The sequence below is a fragment of the Lonchura striata genome, chromosome Z (genome assembly GCF_050655825.1).
Source record: "Lonchura striata isolate lonStrDom1 chromosome Z, ASM5065582v1, whole genome shotgun sequence".
NCBI classification, from domain to species: Eukaryota; Metazoa; Chordata; class Aves; order Passeriformes; family Estrildidae; genus Lonchura; species Lonchura striata.
In genome coordinates, this window is record NC_140740.1 from 19,781,756 (window position 1) to 19,800,858 (window position 19,103).

A 19,103-nucleotide genomic window follows, 5' to 3' on the forward strand; every position below is an offset into this window, starting at 1 on the left:
TGTACGGGTGATTTTTGGCAGGATGCAGGAAATGTATACATATACATACATAGATTCTTCTGCAGAGCTGTCAGTCTGAAGTTTAATATGCATAACACATGATTAACTAAACTATGTCAGCCTGTTCAGTGGTCTAGATTTAAATCACATATAGCCATACACGAAATATGGTGATCTAGGAGATGGCTGATGTCTAGTGAGAGGGGAGGTAAGACAGGGCTATGAGGTCTGCAGGGTATATACAGGGGATGATTTGCAGCAGCTTAGTGAAGTATTTTATTTTTCTTCAACAAATTTGGAATAGGCAAATGCAAACAGTACACAAAGCATGCTGCACATACCCCAACTATGTAGGATGATCCTCTTTCTTACCTATCTAGATTAAAAAAAAAAAAAAAAAAAAAAATCCAGATTAATATCCACTGGAATAACAGATTTGTATCTTCAGCTTCCTGGAAAATGCAATTGCTCTTTATCATGTCTGCAGATTTGTCCTTGGGCAGGTGAACATTAAGAACCAGCCCAGAATTGGCAGAACAGGAGATATGACCCAAACCCTGTGGATGAAATCTGCATCCCACCTGGCTGCCAGCTTTCTCAACTCCTGTAGCAACTGGAGACCATGGAATTGTGGCTTCTATGACTCATGAAAGACACAATTATCTTTTAAATTACAGAATAGAATTAAAATGTGCAAATAAACACATGCAAGAGACTACCTGAGTCTGAAGGCATGAGAAGAACAAAGAAACACTGTCAGAAGAGAAATTTAATCAACTCTTCTTCTCTTGAAAGTGTTTTTTTTTATGGTTGGACTACAGGATTTTGAAGGTCTGTTCCAGCCTCAATTATTCTGTGATTCTAAGAGCTAAGGAAGTATGAATGCTTACCATGAGATGCTGCAAAAGCACAGAAAATCCTAATTTACCCACAAGAGACTTGAATTCCTTTGGCCACAAAAAAACCCCACATGAGAATATCCACAAGGCCAAGGAAAATGTGACTTTTTTTACTTAAGAAAAAACAGCAGGAATAGGCAAACACTTCAAAACTTAACCGTTAGCATGAAAAGTTAGCTGTGTATCTCAGTTTAGTCCCCCGAAAAAATGGTGTCTTGGGGTATGTCATCCACCACCATCATACTTCTCACTGAAAATTTTGTGTCAGCAGGGAAGTGAGCTAGAATTAGAAAATGTAGCATTAAATAACCAAACCCAGAGCATTTACCAGAGAAACAGGACAACCAAAGTAATAATGAAAAAAAAAAAAAATCAACAGTTGGAAAAAATTCCAGGGATGATTTACAGTAATGTAATTTTTATTGCTAGGACAGTCATTGATACTGCCGTAGATAAATTCAGGTTAATCAGTACTGATTTTCAAAAGTTAACAGAGAGGATCCTCACATAGTACAATATGTACTACCCTGAAAGCCAGGACTGCTTTTTATTTCTTGCCATGATTTTCTATCATTTCCTACCAAGCTTTGCTCACTTCTTTCCCATCTTTAGACACAGACACATACACACAGAGATAAAAAAAAAAAAAAAAAAAAAAAAAAAAAAACGAAACAAGGAAGAAAACCTAACCAAACAAACCAAAGCAGCAAAATCCTACCAACCAACCAAAACCACCCCAAAACCCAATGACCAAGAGAAGGAAGGCTTTGCCAGTTTCAGAACAAGGTCTGTCAAGTGAGGCACAACTTTGCTGTCTCCGTAGAGGCTGCAATACTGCCATCTGCACCAACAGAGCATCACCTGCGCGGCGTCCGCCGCAGCACACGACCCGCTCCGCCCGGCCGGGCGGCACAAAACGCGCTCCGCCCGCTCCCGGGCGGCGGCGGCGGCGGCGGCGCGGAGCCGGGGCTGCCCCGGCGGGGCGGGGCGGGGCATGCGCGCCCGCGCTTGTTTGTCACACGGCTTATAAGGCGGGGCCGGCGGCGGCGCGGCAGCGCCTTTGTGGGGAGACGCCGCGTCGGCACCAGCGCCGCCCGCGCCGCGGCCGGGGCTGCCCGCCGCCCCCATGAGCCGCCTGTAGGGTACGCGCCGCAGCACCCTGCGCCCCAGGGGCTCGGGGCTGGTTGTTTTTTGGGTTCCCCCTTCCCCCTTTTTTTTTTTTTTTTCTTAACAGTCTATTTTTGTACACTTTGCTATAAAAACCATGGTGCTGGGGAAGGTGAAGAGTCTGACGATAAGCTTTGACTGTCTGAATGACAGCAATGTCCCTGTTTACTCTAGTGGGGATACAGTCTCAGGAAGGGTCAGTCTAGAAGTAACTGGGGAAATCAGAGTGAAATCCCTTAAAATCCATGCGAGGGGCCACGCTAAAGTACGTTGGACTGAATCGAGGAATGCTGGATCCAACACTGCCTATACACAGAACTACACCGAAGAAGTGGAATATTTCAACCATAAAGACATCCTGATCGGCCACGAGAGAGGTAAGGGCTGCCCTTAACTGTGCTGCTTTATTTTTTTATGGAAAAAAAAGCACGCATCTTTGTATCACCCTGGTTTAGTCCTGTCTTTTAATTAGGTGCATTGGAGAGCAGGACGTGCCCAGGGTCGTATCTTGGCAATGGAGTTACATGTAGGAAATGCATTTGCAAAGTACCTGCAAGCAAGAGGACTCCCTCTGAACTACTTGCCCTTCATTACGGCTATATATTAATATAAGTTTTTTCCGAGTGTTTTACCTTTTATTTTTTCCTTGGTGATATTTAGTAGGATTTGCTGTTCCGTGGGGAAAAACAGCTGTAAAATTACAGCCAGATGGGCAGCGGACTTTATTGGCAGAATCCTAATTGAAACACAGCGAAAGCATAAAAACTATACTTTTTGACACATGAGGGGTTCTGCTGATGCTGTTGGAGTGGTAATACAATGCATTTTTCAGGATGGTTGATTATTTGCAGATAAAAGGGTCTCCCTAGCTTATTTTGACATCTCACCACCACACGTGTAATTTTTCCCTCATTTCAATATTCCCCTCGCCCTGGTAAAAAGCTTTAATTTCCTTGGGCCGCCCCTACACCCCGCTGGGCAATGGGGGTCACCCCGATGTAAAGATGTGTCCGAAAAGCCCTTGATGAGGAGCAAAAGGAGGGGGAGGAGAGAGAGGGGGGGAAGCGATATTGCGTAATGGAAGCATCTCTCCCAAAACTGGGGAGATGAGGACTTCCTGCTCCCCACTTCCCACTCGAGCCGCCGTGGTGTCCCCACGAAGCGCAGACTCCTTCCCCTGGGGGGTGCAAGCGCCAGGGCCCGGGGGTTCTCTGTGGTTTTTTATTTCTTTCTCCCCCGAACTTCGCAGCCTTTGTTCGAAGCGGTTCAATCCTGTTTGGGACCGGCTTTGTGGGAGGGGGGTGGGCCGCCCGCTCCGCGCAGATTGGCCGCACTCGTCAGGTGGTGGCGATGACTTAATTCCCCAGTGCAAGAAAATAATGTTAAAACCCGGTTATGTAATTTTTTTGGGCTGCTTGTCCCCCCTTTTTTTTTTTTTTTTTTCTGAAAATACATCATATACACAGCAGCGATGCGATATTTCTCGTTTTTTCTTAAAAAATAATAAATGTAATTTTTTAACAACTCCGGGCGGCACCGAGCGCCTTCACACAGTATTCCCGAGCTCAAAGCTGTAGCAGAACTCGGGCCTTTTTTTAGTTTGTTTTTTTTTTTCACGTCTCGAGCACACCGCGCTAACGAGGTGACTTAGGGCTGCCACCGCCTCAGAAATCAGACACCTGAGCGTAACTTCCCGCGGGTTCCAAGAGCGTGGAGACGGGAGTCTGCAGCCGCGCAGCAGCAGCCGCCCGTGGCGGGGGGAGCACGCGTGGGAGCGGGCGGGCCGGGAGCCCCGCGGAGCCGCGTCTCGGCTCCGGCCGCGTTTCGCCGCCTGCCCTCAGCGCGGCCCCGCGGCCCGGCCGCGTTTCGCCGCCTGCCCTCAGCGCGGCCCCGCGGCCCGGCCGCGTTTCGCCGCCTGCCCTCAGCGCGGCCCCGCGGCCCGGCCGCGTTTCGCCGCCTGCCCTCAGCGCGGCCCCGCGGCCCGGCCGCGCCCTGATTGGCCGGCCGCGGTTTGTTGCCCTGTTGCTAAGGCGATGCCCGCCGCTGATTGGCGGGGCGCTGGCGGCTAGGGTGAGTGAGCAGGTTTCGCTGCCTGCCCCCGGCGGGCAGGGGCCGCTCCCCGAGGCGCTGGCTCGGCGCAAAGCCCCTCAGAGAGAGAGAGGCGGCAGGGGGACGTGCTTGCGCCCCGTCTCGTCCCTGCCCCGTCACCTGAGGGGTCTGCCCAGCGCGGGCGGCGGCAGGGTCCGCCCTGGGTGCGGAGCCGGCGGCGGGGCTTGGCGGCGCTCCGGTTCAGGCCGGTCGGCTCCTGCTCCAGCCCGCGCTGATTGACAGCTCAGCACTTGTTTACCGCGGCGTGGCGGGACTGCTGAGCTGGCAGGAAGGGGGGGAGCGCTGCTTGCAAGCTGTGGCTGCGCCGCTCTCCGCCAGGCTCCCCCCCCAGCCTCGGGAAAAAAAATTAAACAAAAAAGAACAACACATAAATCATATTTCTTATTTTAAAAAATCGTATTTATTATCATAAAAAAAAATAAACCAAAACAAACGCAAACCAACAGTATAAAAGTCCACCTTCAGGCCGACACATTTTCTTGCCTTTTCAGCACATTTTCCTGACCTACGTTGAGTAATGTTGCGTGCTGAAGGTGTATTTATTTCCACATCTTGCTGATGGGACGGGTTTTTTTTGTTTGTTTGTTTTGTCATTCGTTTCTAAATTTTAGGTATTTGCACTCCAGGAGGTAGAGCATCGCCTCTTCTATAGGACAATAGAAACTCAGAATCCCTCCATTAATGCTTCAGACCATCACACATAAGCTGTTCTCTTTCAATTTGTCTTGCTATAACCCCTTTTATAATTCCAGCCCTTTTTGTCTGCGAGGTGTTCAGTCATTTTTCACTCAACTTTTATTTTGACCAAGTCAACGTTTTTCTTGTTTCATGTCATAATAAACTGCAATTTTCTTCTGTCATTTGAAGCTGAACAAATAATCGTGACCATAAACAAGGGTCAGCATTCCTAGCGTAAAACCAGAAAGCATCTGTGCTCTGTCTGCGCAAGTTCAAGTTAGTCTATTAAAGAAAGAAAAGGTTTAGTTAGCTCTAGATAGCATTATTTGGGCAACTTGCCATTTCCTATGTCCCTGAATCTGTTGGGTATTTTCTGGGTGCTGCTCGTATACTTCTTTATCACAGGTTCGTAGGATTAATGTCTGGACACTGTTGCCAGGCAGGAGATACAAAGAAGCTAAATTTCTAAATTTAATCTTAAGCAGCAGACCTGATACTGTTAATGCGGGTAAAAAGCCAGCTCCAGTTCATGCTGAACAGCAGTTGAAAGCAACATTATTTCCTTTACAGACCTTGAATGGAGGCCTTGAAATGGCAGCAGTTGAAACTGTGTCACTGTGCAGAGGCAGCGTTATATTGAAACTTTAACCTCTGCTTCTCTGTAAGGCGAAGCTGGCAGTCCTGCCTGCCTTTCTATCAGTCAGAACTGGTCCTGCATTCCAGCAGTTAATAACTAATGGACTCGAGACCTTGTTTCTGGGACATCACATTCTTTGAGTGTTGTAATGTGTGAGCAAATTGCTTTTTTTCTTGAAGAGAAGCCCACGCAAGGTATAACATGTATGCAGCTGGAATAGCATGTTTTTGTTCTTTTTTAGATGATGACAATTCAGAAGAGGGCCTTCACTCCATCCATTCAGGAAGGCATGAATATGCATTCAGCTTCGAGCTTCCACAGACGTAAGTACCCACTCTCAGTCCTCCACACAGGGCTCTGCTGCCCACCCACCTGACCAAAACTCCTGCTGTGGGTGGAGGGGAAACCTTTTCAATGGTAGTAGGAATTGTGCTCGTAACATGCAGTAGAGAACATAATCTCATTAAACTGAAGAGGTTGCTTTTACACTGATACACCCATCCTTTATTTTAAAAAAATTCCACAAAAAAGGAGCTCACTGCTGCCCAGTTGCGCACTTTCATTTTGCCAAGTCTTACTGACTGACTAGATATTCCAGTCTATTACCCCTTCTTAAGAGGAGCGAGGGGAATTTGAACTGTTGCTGAAGTCCTGCAGAGTGGCTGAAATACCTTCTAACTCAACCATTTACTGGAGTTATGCAGACCAGCAGATCTAGAGACTACATCAAAGTGGAATTGTTTGGGCTCAAGTCTGAGCAGATGTGGCAAGTGTACTTAGATTTCAACAAAAGAGGAGGTTGTTCTTACTCAGATAGGATCTATGTAGCCAGGGTGGCTATTTATGCAGAAAGATTGGATGGAAACAAACTTAAGAATGGGTGGATAGAGTAAGAAGAGTTTTCCTCCAAAAAAACATTTTTTTCAGAAAACAAAGACAAAGCAAGAGTAAGAGCAGAAGTCTGTTCTGGTAAGATAAAAATTGTTGCCCCACTCCTGTGTGTAATATGTAACATGGGCACTGTAGATGTAAGATTGGACGTAGTAGAGTTGGAAATATGGAAATGAGCTCAAAATACAAGTTCCTGAAAAAATCAAATAGACAGGAAAAGAGGGAGTATGAGTATGGATGAAAAATGAGCCTTTTCCTGTAAAAGGCAAGTAGTGGGCATTAAAAATTTGAAAGCCACTGAAAATTTGGCAGTTTTATGTGAATAAGCTCAGTGCCTAATAATAGTGTTGTTTATTAGAAGTGCTGGTTTTAGCAGAACGTGCAGATGGCAAACACTTTTACAGTTTCAAAGTGAATAGCACAGGACTTCTGCACTGTTTCAGTAAGGTTTTCTGGGAAGATCTGTGAACATGGAGCTTTTAAAGACAATTTAGCATTCTCTGAAAATCTCAACAGTAAGGCCAGTACTGATTTTCCCTTGAGTTTAAAAGGGGATTTAAAAAAAAAATCTCAAACCCAAAACATTAAAAGCATGAACATGAAATGCTTAGCTTGAAGTGAAACAGCCAGATAGCAAAATATCATAAGCATCAAGTTATCAAGTGCCTTGAAAGAATAGCTGTTAACCCAGTTTTTAATAATACTGGAAAAACAAAGAGTGATATTAAAAGCCTGGACTTTGATGCTGCCTACTTACTTGCTATTTTGTGTCCATAGAATATTTCCAAAGCTGACGTAAGCTTCAGAGCAACAGTGGAAAGATGTGCATCATCCTTACTGATTTTTCTTCTACAGAATATAGGACAGAAGGAAAAACTGAAGTTTTAATTGCATTATTAGGGGAAAAAGCTAAACATTTCAAATGTGCAAATACTGAAGTCAAACCTGTAACTGAAAGAATAATACTAGTAAAGCATGGCTAGTATTACTCTCTAGGGAAAATATGGAATACTTTGTTTTAAGGTATATATAACAGTGAATTCAAACATAGTAAATTACAAAAAATACTTATAAAAATAAAGACAATAAGTTACGGAAACTACTGTTAATTGGAAATAATTGAACTTTAAAGATACTTTCTCTTTCATTTTATGATATTACAGTAAAAAAGGCAGTGTTCACAGGACTGGAAAAACTACCTGCATCATCTTTCCTCCAGCTTCTAAAATAGCCTTCCTTCATTTGACAAATTCTAGAGTAGTCTGCATGATTTTAAATGTGCACGTATATGTAAATACAAATATGTGTACATTCTTATGTATTATAAGTGTTTTAAGCTGTCTCATCAGGGTAGAGAAAGATTAGAAGGTGCTCAAAATAGCCTCTCTTCAGAACTCCGTGTTGTAATATTTACTCTGCTTAAGGTGAACTTAACTATGGAAGTGCTGAGTTACAGCTAAAATTAACCTGATGTTGAGCTACTGTAAATAATGCACAGTGATTTACAAAAGGCAGTATCCAAAACTATAATTGGTTGATATTAATGGTAATTCTAAATTGTTAGCCAAAAGGGCATACTTTACTGTAGATGTGGAAGTGGCCTCTTGAGTTAAAGAAAATCTGAGCTCTCCTGGCATTTTCTAGTACAATTCTTTAATTGATTCCTAAAACTTACGAAAAACTATAGGAGGATAAATTGGAGATGATTTTTTCTCCCATCTTTAATCTTCATTTTTTCTGAGATACTCTACATTAAGTACTACAGTGCATTAAAAATGCAGTTCTAGATACTAATCACTGACTTGATCAATTGTATCATTATTAGACAGAAAGACTTTACTCAGTTCTGACCTTTGTGTCCTGCACAGACCACTTGCTACCTCATTCGAAGGCAGACATGGCAGTGTGCGCTATTGGGTGAAAGCCGAATTGCATAGGCCTTGGTTTCTACCAGTAAAATTAAAGAAGGAATTTACAGTCTTTGAACATATAGATATCAACACTCCTTCATTACTGGTAAGAATTGACAGAATTCATTTTTTGTTTCTGGCATAAAAAAATAATGAAGTTTAATAATTGAAACAATTGCCATATCTAATTTTACCTAATGCATTACCTAATACTTACCTGATACTTAGTTACAGCCAATCTTGAAAGTATTACATTAGTTCTGCAACTCTGTAAGTACTGGCATTTTGAAAGCTACATTTTCATCTACTTGGAGTTGCTTTACTTTTAAGATGCATAAAATGTTTTTGCCAATTTAAATTAATACTAAATTGTTAAGTATGAGTAAGAAGGAAAATTTCAAGAACTGTCCTTTTTTGATTCTGAATAAAGAACAGTGAAACTTAAAAGAATTAGTGTGACAGACTGCAAACTTAAAAATGCAAAGTAAAAAATGTACTGGTGTGCATAATTGATAATTTTCATATGGATAGTTTTCTACCAATGGGGAGAAATTATCACAATGCTCTATAATCTTTTTCTGAAATATCATTTCATTAAAATAATTTCAGTATCATGACTCCTTTCAATGAGGATTTATTTGAATTCAATCAGGCCTAAAACTCTATTCCCCCCTGCCACTCTTCTTGAAATTCACCTCCCATGGAGAGGGGGAAAAAAAATCTCAAAATCCATTGAAATAGGTTTCTTGTGTGTATGGGCGAAAAATCAGACTTGCAAGGGGATATTGGCCTTGCACAAATTCCATTAAAATCAAAAGACTCTCATTTGACTTTAATGGGCTTTGGATCAAGTCCTTAATCCTGGTATCTTGTAAAATAACAAAGTCTGTTTAATACAGATGAAACAGGATCATTTTGAAACAGGAAGTAGCAGGAGGCAAGGTTACAGTACTTTACCTTAGTCACTGTTTCTGAATACTGTATAAAGATAGATGTTCTAGTTTACTGGTAAATTAAAAGCTATTCCGCAATATGGTGGGGTATATAGGCTATAAAGCCTTTCCTTAAGCTGTGCTAAATTTATTTATGTATAAAAACTTGTTTTAAGTGTAACTGCAGTATGAAGTGTAACAAAAAAGCAGTGTTAATAAGTATGGAATGAGAATAAAGCTTATAGTTTGCACAGTGCAATTTGCTTGAGGTTTCTCCTTCTAAGTAAAACTACATATGCTTGACAAAATGCATAGAAAGTATATAATAAATTTTTTTTGTGTTGATTAAAACAGATTAAAAGAACCATGTAGCACTGTATTAAATGGCAAATATTGTTCTTTTCTTGCAGTCACCCCAAGCAGGCACAAAAGAAAAAACTCTCTGTTGTTGGTTTTGTACCTCAGGCCCAATATCCTTAAGTGCCAAAATTGAAAGGAAGGGCTACACCCCAGGTACGTAACAGAAGTAATTATAGGAAATGTTTTTCCTTCCCTTTTAAAATGACAGTGTGTACTTAGCTGCTATTATATTAAAAAAAATACTTAAACTGTTCTTACCATTTTGGTTTGCATTCATCTGTCTTGCTATTTTAAACGACTGATTTTGTTAGCTTGCTCTGTCTCCATATTGTTAAAGCACATCTGCTTTTATTGGGCCTGTGCATTTTTCTGTTAGATTTACCTCATGGTGACCTTAATCCTGCTAGCATCAGTGGATGTTGTTCAAAGTGTGGAGCATTGCTAACAGCATCCAGTGCCTTATAACAGTACACAGTATGTGACAATTTGCTTCACTTGCCTTGCAAATACTTCGGAAAAACGAAATGTTGCTTTCTTTCAGGTGAATCAATTCAGATCTTTGCTGAGATTGAGAACTGCTCTTCCCGTGTGGTGGTGCCAAAGGCAGCCATTTACCAAACACAGGCATTTTATGCCAAAGGGAAAATGAAGGAAGTCAAACAGCTTGTTGCCAGCCTGCGTGGGGAATCCTTGTCATCTGGCAAAACAGAAACCTGGAATGGCAAACAGTTGAAAATTCCACCTGTTTCTCCTTCAATCCTTGACTGTAGTATAATCCGTGTGGAGTATTCACTGATGGTATGTTGGGTTGTTTCATTGGAGTATGAGTAGTTTCCATGACTCCTTGCAAATTGTTAACAAAGCATTGTGAACTGCTTATTAGTTACATAGCCTAGCATTAGGTGTCCTGACAAGAATTCTATAAGTAAATTCAGTTTAAATCTTGCATGTTCTAAGGAAATGTGTTATGAGTATGTGGCATTTCCATCTGAGGACTTGTGTTAGGGATATAGAGCTGCCTTTGTCTTGGAGAGCTATTTGTCTCCATAGGGACACTGGCTCTGAAACGAACAAAATGAAATTTCAACCCCTTGTGAAAAATTACATGGCTGGAGTTTTTAGTCTAATAATTAGAAAGTGCTCATACAAACCTATTTTTGATCTATGCTTTTTTATTGTTCTTTAGGTATATGTGGATATTCCTGGCGCCATGGATTTATTCCTTAACTTACCACTGGTCATTGGCACCATTCCTCTACACCCGTTTGGTAGCAGAACATCAAGTGTAAGCAGCCAGTGTAGCATGAACATGAATTGGCTTGGTCTGACACTGCCTGAAAGACCAGAAGGTAACCTGACAAAACAAGTCTGTTTCACTTTTGGTGTGCTTTATTCATTGCTGTCACTCAAGCAAGACACAAATGATTACATCCTTCATAATAAGGTCCATAGAAGGTCCCACATCCTTTTTGGATGTTTCCTTGCTACATGCTTGCTCTCTGTAGAAGAATGGAGTTCCCCTCTTTGCCTTCCTCTATCAGGTGTAGAAACTGTGGAATCCAGCTGCTTGGAACCTGGTACAAGTGAAACATTGTACCTGGGCAGAATTAATTCTGCCTCCAGTATCCCAGCTGTATCCTTGATTGTAAGATGTCAGAGAAGCAGTTAAGGTGACATTTATCATCCTTAGTAGCTGAGACATTGTGAAAGGATAATGTAATTAATTTCAACAGGAATCTCCATTGTCAAAGGAGAAGCTCTGTAGCTTCTTTCTCTTTGCATATAAGCATCTGGGGGTTTTAATGTACAAATACCAGACTGATGGTGGAGTCCAGAGGATTGCAATATTCTGTCATTTCTGCCCGTAATAGAAATTCAATATTCTGAGTATGCTTTAAATTTGAAGGTGATAATTAGGCCACAATGAATAAAGGTCAGTCTGCTGCTGCATTTGAACATAGTTGGAAAATAAACTATAGCAACTTACTCTCCTTTTCATGTTCAATTAACCGTAAAAATCATGGAAGTAATTTATCTAAATGCTGGTCCATTTTACAATATAAAAGTTTAATATTTATCATATGTTTTGACATGCATAAGAACTTGTTGTTCGAACTGCGTGTGCCTTTTCCCTGCAGCACCTCCCAGCTATGCAGAAGTGGTTACGGAGGAACAACGGCAGTCCAGCCTTGCACCCTTAGGTGTTTGTGATGACTTTGAGAGAGTGCTTCCAGGACCACTGTTTGCATACATCCAGGAGTTTCGTTTTCTGCCTCCACCCCTTTATTCAGAAGTAGGTACCTAAAAATATAATTACGAATGCACTGTTTTTCTGAATTCTGTCATGTAGAATAAATGTAAGAAAATCTTTCTACTTTATGAAAACCAGGACAAATAAGCAAGAATATAAAAAGGGAAAAGTAAGTTAGTTTTATCAAAGTTCAGGCAAATTGCATCAAATATTTTCCAGGATTCTTCACTATTCTAATGCTTCATAAAGATTCCAAAATTGTTTTGCACTCTCTCAGCAACTTATTAAAGTTATGTTGCATTATATATGTAATTAATGACATTAGTGAATACCAATGTTTTGAGTCTATAGATGCACAGCAAACTGGTTTTCACCTCAACTCTCTAAAAGTACTCAGTATTTTTAGTTCTTTGTATGTATTACTTTTAGAATTTCCATGCAGAGAAGATACAAAGGTTTATTTTCTGACTCAGGTTTCTCTAAATGCACAGTTCAAACATTTCTGTCTGCAGGTTAAGTTCTGTGAAAGTCACTCCATAACTGGGACACAAGTTCAGGCTTCAAAACCTTCAATAGCCACGTTTATAGTTTTCAGGGAAAAGCAGTGGTATAGGACAAAATAAGAGTACTGTCCTTTGGCTAAATCTTGCCTGGATCCACCCACTCTTGATTGTTTCTTTTCCTCTTGAAACACTTAACCTGCCAGTGAGTGAGTGGCATGGTTTTTGTGTCTCTTCTATAACATAAGCCTAGAATACTCTGGGGCTTTTCATTTTATGTACTTCAGATATTTAGAAGTAAGCTTTTCCTTTGTTCTAGAAAATACCTCTTTAAAATAACTGACCAAACTATATAGTGTCCACTTAAAATATACTTCCTGTTGTATTTTGGAGATCTAAGTTAGAAACCATGTTCTTCACCTCCTTCCTTTTGTTCAAAAGGAAGAGGAGGTAATGGGTGGTACACAGGAACTTCTGAAATATTTTATGGGGTTTTTCAGGATTCATTACTTATAAATTAAGTAGAAGAATTTTTGCTAATAGTTTTGTGCCTTTTTAAGTAAAATGTCTCCCAAAATCAATTTAGTATTTTAAGTTAACTGTTAGCGTGATGAGTCTGGTTGTCTTCTTACTATGCAATAAATAATTTAGAACCTTTGTGCTACTATAGCAGATTTTTTACAAATTTTTATTACATGTTTTGCTTATTCTTAAGCTACCATCAACATGCAGTTTAAAATGTTTCGTTCTACTTATTAATTTGTAGTTCAAAGTTTTATCTAATTTTTAGAGATAGTTCAGTTTCCTGAGTAACTTTTGGATTGAGAATACCATTTATCTCTGACTGCCTCGGACTTAAAAATTTTGGTGTTTGGATTGATTCATTTTCCAGCAATCAGTTCTAAAAATACCTTGGGTTGTTTTGTTTTTTTCTCTTTTGTTTAGATTGATCCAAACCCAGATCAACCCACAGACGACAGACCATCTTGCCCTTCTCGTTGAAAGAATCCCTAAGAAGCTGACTTGACTTGGGCTTGGAATCGTACCTGACGTGTTGAAGGTCAAGGCATCATAGTGAAGACACTTTCAAAGAAAGTGGTTTTACTCTTGCCTGTGTGGTGAATAAATGAAAACAACCTGTGATTATGCTTTGAAGCCTACAGTAACATTGTAGGACTGCTCCACATGCTTGAAGAACTGAGCTTTCCCCCCCTCCCTCTTAAATACTGGCACATACTAGGAGCAGCCTTACTAACCTACAGTCATGTGTGTCCAAACACTCAAACCACATTAAGAGAGGTTTGGCTTCCTCTTACAATTTGGAAATTTGCACATGCTTATTGCTTACATTGTGCGGTTCAGTGTCACTACAGCTTTTTTCTCATTTATGCCGGACAGTTGTTAGCCCTTTCTTATGTCTTGTGGTCCGCACAATAAGGAGCAAAAGAAAGCTTTGACAAAAAAGAAAGAAAGAAACAAGAAAAAAACCCAACAGCAACAGACTTTGACAAATGCACTGACTTTTCTTTTTTTTTAATTTAATGTAGCCTGGACTTTACCTGCATATGCACATGCTCAGAATTGTCCTAGTAGGCTGATCATGTATCACCTCTTCAGCTTGGATCCTATTGTGGATTTATTTTACAAACATCAAATGCCTTCAAGCCAATCCTTCTTGCTGTATGTTTTGCAGCCTACTGTAGTAGATAAGCAACAAGATATGGGGATAGGGTGGGAGGGTGAAGAGTTAATAGAAAGAAACTAATAGACTTTGTCAAGATTGTATACTTTCTTGATTTCTTTTAAGAATTTGTTGCCTTTCTACTATTATCGCAAAGCAGCATTTTGTTACAGACTGCCTAAAAATCACTTAATCTCAGGTGAACTCATCACTTGCCAAACTGTTGGAATGCTATTTGGTTTTTTTACATTGCACTGTTAAGTTAGTTCTTTTTTTGTTTTGTGTTTGTGTTTTGTTTTTTGTACTTTACTTGAGAGGGAGATCTGGAATAAGGACATACACAAAAGTTACAAAACCCTCCTCATTCCCATTTCTCTTTCTGCATTATAAAAAAAAGATGTTCAAGTTGTGAAGCTCTAAAAAAAAGGCATAAATGAAAGTAGCACCAGCAGACACCAGCTTCTCCTCAAAAGATTATTAAAAGGAAGTGGTCATACACTGTCTAGGATTCACAGATGAACCAATATTTCAAGTGGTAGGGATAGGATGGGAAAGTAAATTTATTTTTATATATAGCTACTTAATCACCAAAAATTCTATATGTGATGAGTCTAATAGAAAGTATATTTCAAACTGCAGGAAAAGCTTCTTTTATGCTAAGAGCTCAGTTTGTGCACTTTGTATTACCTTCAGGGTTTATGATACTGTACAAGATGACAAGTGTAATTAAAGTGAGAAAGATCCATGTTACCAGCCGTACTTACATATGAGTTAGCTGGAAGTGCTTTGATAACTGCATCTTCTGTGACACTCTCAAGAGCTTTAAAACAAACAGAACCTTGAATTATACCATGTATTCATACAGAATGTAAGAAAACATATGGAAAGAGCATTTGCCTTTGAGTATGCCCCAGGAAAAAGAGTGCAATGAAGCCATTGCCTGTGCTAACAAATACCAGTGCTTACATGCTAGAGATGTACAATGGAAGTCAATTTTGTTCTTCAGAAACTGTGGAACACAGATCGCTGATAAAGGGACACCATTTTGGTCTTGGCTATTCGAAAAAATGAAGACCTAATCCATCAAATACTTGTCTCCTTGTGCAGTAAAAAAGCTCCGAAGAGAGTGGGAGAGAGGAGGTTGGTGTTTCTGCATGGTGCTCATTTTTAAAAACCTTTGCCTTGTTTTTAAGGCTTCATAAATGCGACAAAATAGGCTTTTCCATAAGTGGCCTTTATGAGAACATGAAAGATCATTCATGTTTCAAAAATGACAACAGGGTGATAAAATATAAATGAGTCGCGTTTTAAGTGATTCAGTTAAAAGGCTTGGGCTTTGAGTGGGAATATTGGCAAAGAAGGAAATTGGATGATGTTACTAGGCCAATTTTGTGGATGTCCCTTCCCTCTACCTTCTCCAACCAGACAATTTTTAAAGCTGATGGGATCGTTGGTATAAAAGGGCATTTGGTGGTTTTACTTTTTTTTCCTTTTTTGTTGTTTTTACAGACTAGGGAACAATTCCTGATATATATAGCATTAAAGTACTTACCACAATACAATGGAAAATTGCATATGAGGCAGGATTGACCAATATCATAGTAATTGACTTGGTATTACAGCCTTTATGATTAGAATGAAAAATTTTATAAGCTTATCAAATAAAGACTTCCATTTTAAATTAGTCAGAGGTGTTGCTCTCCCACAAATATTGGTCAATTCACAGCATTATAAAACTTGAGGTTCACAGTTGAAACCCAGTATTTGATTGAGAGTTATGAATTAGGAAAAAGTAAGTAAAATCCAAACATTAGAGAAACAAAGTGCAATATTAAATGTTTGCTTTATAGATTATATTCTATGGCTGTTTGAATTTTTTTTTGTTTTTAGTTTTGGTGCTGAATATGTCCTTGTAGACTCTTGTTTTAAGAAAACAGTATGTGGAAAACAAGTTTAATTTTTCCTATTGCTCTTCCTTGTGGAAAATAAACTTTTGTAAAAAAAAGGTTTTAAATGTTGTATCTATGTGTAAAATAAAAAACCACAAGTATTACATAATACGGGAACTTACTGCTGGAAAACATGTATTGCTTTCTCAAAAAATAGAGAAAAACTATTTCTAGAACTATACAGCTGAGTACCACGGGAGTCTAGTTTTGGGATCCTGTCTCATTTACATCACTGAGCTCCTGGGGCCAGGTCCCAGATAAGAAATGCCTTTTTAGGACTCTATCACATTACAGCTGCAGTGACCCTTTTTTGAGCTGTCTGGTCCTTTGCCTGAGAAGGTGACACAAATTTTGGGGAATAGGAGGGAGAGGTCTAGTTTCAAAGGTCTAGTTTGCAGATGGAACCTTGATGCGAAGTTTGTTGATCTGAGGTGTAGAAGATGTCCTTTCCTGTTCCCTTGGAAGTAAGGAGACATGGAAATGTGTGCCCTGTGCAGTGTTGTTGAGGCTCCCCAGTGCGCCAGCAGCGTGGCAGTGCTGCCGCATGTCCTGTATGCTATGCATGGGCAAAATGGATTGTCATCATCCTTCAGGATCAGCATGTCATTTGACCTGTGAGAAGCTCAGGGGCTTAAGTGGCAGGCTTGCCCTGTGCACCTCCGTTGGTGTTTGGGGTACTGGGCCATGGTATTCCCACAGTACTGTATCTTCAGGGATGCAGCTGCTAATGTGGGTGACGCACTGATCCAACACCCTACATAATACAACCAATAGCACCTCCTGTCTAAATAGACCATTTCATCTTAATTTTGAATTTGTTTTTGGTGAAGAATTCAGACATACTTAATTTCCTCCTTATTAATAGCATTGTTAATAATATTTGCCTAAATTCAGGTCAAAACCAATAAGAAACATGAAGTTTGTAATTTTGCTAATCTGCTTGGAGATCTGTTACTGCATATAATCTCTACTTGCAAAGAAGGATGATGCAGCTTTCCCTAACTACCCCACCAGCATCAAGTGAGAAGACTCATGAGTTGACATAAAGACAGTTACAAAAGCCGCAGACACAAAGCATACCAAGGAATTCACTCCCCAGTGAATTTCCAGTGGGCAGGCTTGGGTTCAGCCATCTCCAGGAAATCAGGACTCCATCATGCCTTAATGGTAACATGGGAAGACAAGCTCCATCAATCTGAATGTTCTCCTTCCTTCTTCCCGCACCTCTATATGCTTAGCATGACACCATATGTCCTAGAATATCCCTGTGATTCACTAGGGATCAGTTGTCCCAGCTGTATCCCCTCCCAACCCCTTATCTACCCCCAGCCCACTTGATGATGGAGTGATTCCAGAAGCAAGAAAGACCTAGATGCCTTGTGAGCTCTGCCCAGCAGTAACTAGAACATCTGTATTGTCAGTGCTGCTTTCTTTGCAAATCTGAAACACATCCCCATACTAACTACTGTGACAGAAATGAACTACCCCAGTCAAAACCAGAACAAACTCCTTCATAGCTATGAATATGCATACATATTTTTTAATACCTGAATAACCCTTCTAATGCTACGTAACAGAATTTAAATTAGCAGCATTAAAGGGACACTCTGCTAGCAGTTCTGCACAACATCTTGAAATCCTATATTTTAAGGAGAGTACCTCTAGCTAACTTAGCTGTACTGTCAGTGTTATAAATTTGGAAATTATCTAAGTTGTTATTTGAGGCCTTGAGAATTTTTAAATGCAGATGTTTATTTCTTTATATAAATGTTATAAATGTAAATATATAAATATGTACAAAACCCTGTTACACTAGGATGTAAAACTAACGGTTCTTCCACCTCAGACATCCATTAAAGTGTACAGAACAGCAGCAAGTTACACTTGAGCTTTGAGAGGCAATGCTGCAATATGGATCAAGATATTTTCTGGGAATTGGCTAGTTAAAACATGTACCTATACTTTTTAAACCCTTGCTAGATTTAAGCCTTCCCTTGTTTTACAGAAATGGACCACTACCTTGCTGTGATCTTCATCTACCTTACCTTCCCACAGCATAGCTACAAAACACAAAGTCCAGGTACTGCAGCGAAAAAGGGTCTCCAGAAGTAGCTTTTGAAGCTGGGCACCAGCACAGCAATGCTTTTCCACAGGAAAACGTTTGCCCGGGCTGAAGCTGCTGATCTGAACCAATTCCTGCAACTAGGTACACAGCTATGTTCAACTATTGCAGAGAGTCAAATGCCCAGCAGAGATTTTTCATAGGCTAGTAGTGCAGGAAGACAGCTGTTCCTGGGGCCACAGAGGCCGGATGTCCCACATCTGTTGTGGATTTTGGATGGAGTCCCCCTTTAGAGACTCACAGACATGTTATGAATTACCAGCATTTGCACTGTATGACCATTCCTGTGGATGTTAGCTCCTGGATTTTGATACTAGTGAAAGTCACCTGCAAAGGCACATTCTCAAGCACATTCCACCTTGACCTCCACATCATATCCTGGAAATAGCAGAAAAGTAACCTATATCTTCTCCCAGCAGTCATTCACTCCTGGAACTCCACATGGATACAGCATGCTATTTCTAGAGCTGGATCTCCCTACCTAGTGGATGTTATGACAGAGCAGTAGCTTCTGAGTAGAGTCCAAGTGCTGCCATGAAATCCAAGTTGAACAGTATACCTTTCACCTAGTATAGCTCCTACTGGGGGATTCAGAGTTCAGAAGGACACTGCCTGTTGAGTTAGCTTCAGGCACCCTGCCTGAAATGTTTTTCATACTTCTATGAAAGACAATTACCTGATCAGAGAAGAGTGCTAAATATAACATAAAAATGGAATTATTTAGATGTATTTTGAGGGGGGACAGGAATGTACTATTAAAATATTTAAAACCACATCCAGAAAGTTAGCCTGGCACTATGTGATAATTCTCCTGTGTTTTACACAGGAAAAACTCAACTGTCTCTCTAAGACAGTGAATTCCATCTAACATGAGCAGCTCCCTGCATGATCTTCTGCTGGGACACTGAGGGGAATAACCAAGCACACGTACTCCTCTTGCTCCCATATGTCACTACCAAGAGTCTATTGTCTTCCATCACTAGTCTTTCCAGGCTAAAGCATGCCTTTGACTCACCA

General features: G+C 40.5%; 1 protein-coding gene across 2 annotated transcripts; it reads left to right on the plus strand.

Annotated features, from left to right (window-relative positions):
* Positions 1–1,952: 1,952 nt before the first annotated feature.
* Positions 1,953–16,081, plus strand: ARRDC3 (arrestin domain containing 3). Of its 2 annotated transcripts, none has more exons than XR_014951387.1 (8): positions 1,953–2,443; positions 5,732–5,813; positions 8,250–8,397; positions 9,634–9,736; positions 10,125–10,381; positions 10,770–10,932; positions 11,684–11,876; positions 13,280–16,081. XR_014951387.1 is itself a non-coding variant. In XM_021541563.3 (8 exons), exons 1-8 carry the CDS (start codon positions 2,164–2,166, stop codon positions 13,334–13,336), a joined length of 1,245 nt encoding a protein of 414 aa, XP_021397238.1. In that variant the 5' UTR covers positions 1,953–2,163; the 3' UTR covers positions 13,337–16,081. The 2 variants fall into 2 exon arrangements, 1 of the variants encoding a protein (XP_021397238.1); XM_021541563.3 differs by having other exon boundaries at positions 11,722–11,876.
* Positions 16,082–19,103: the final 3,022 nt, after the last annotated feature.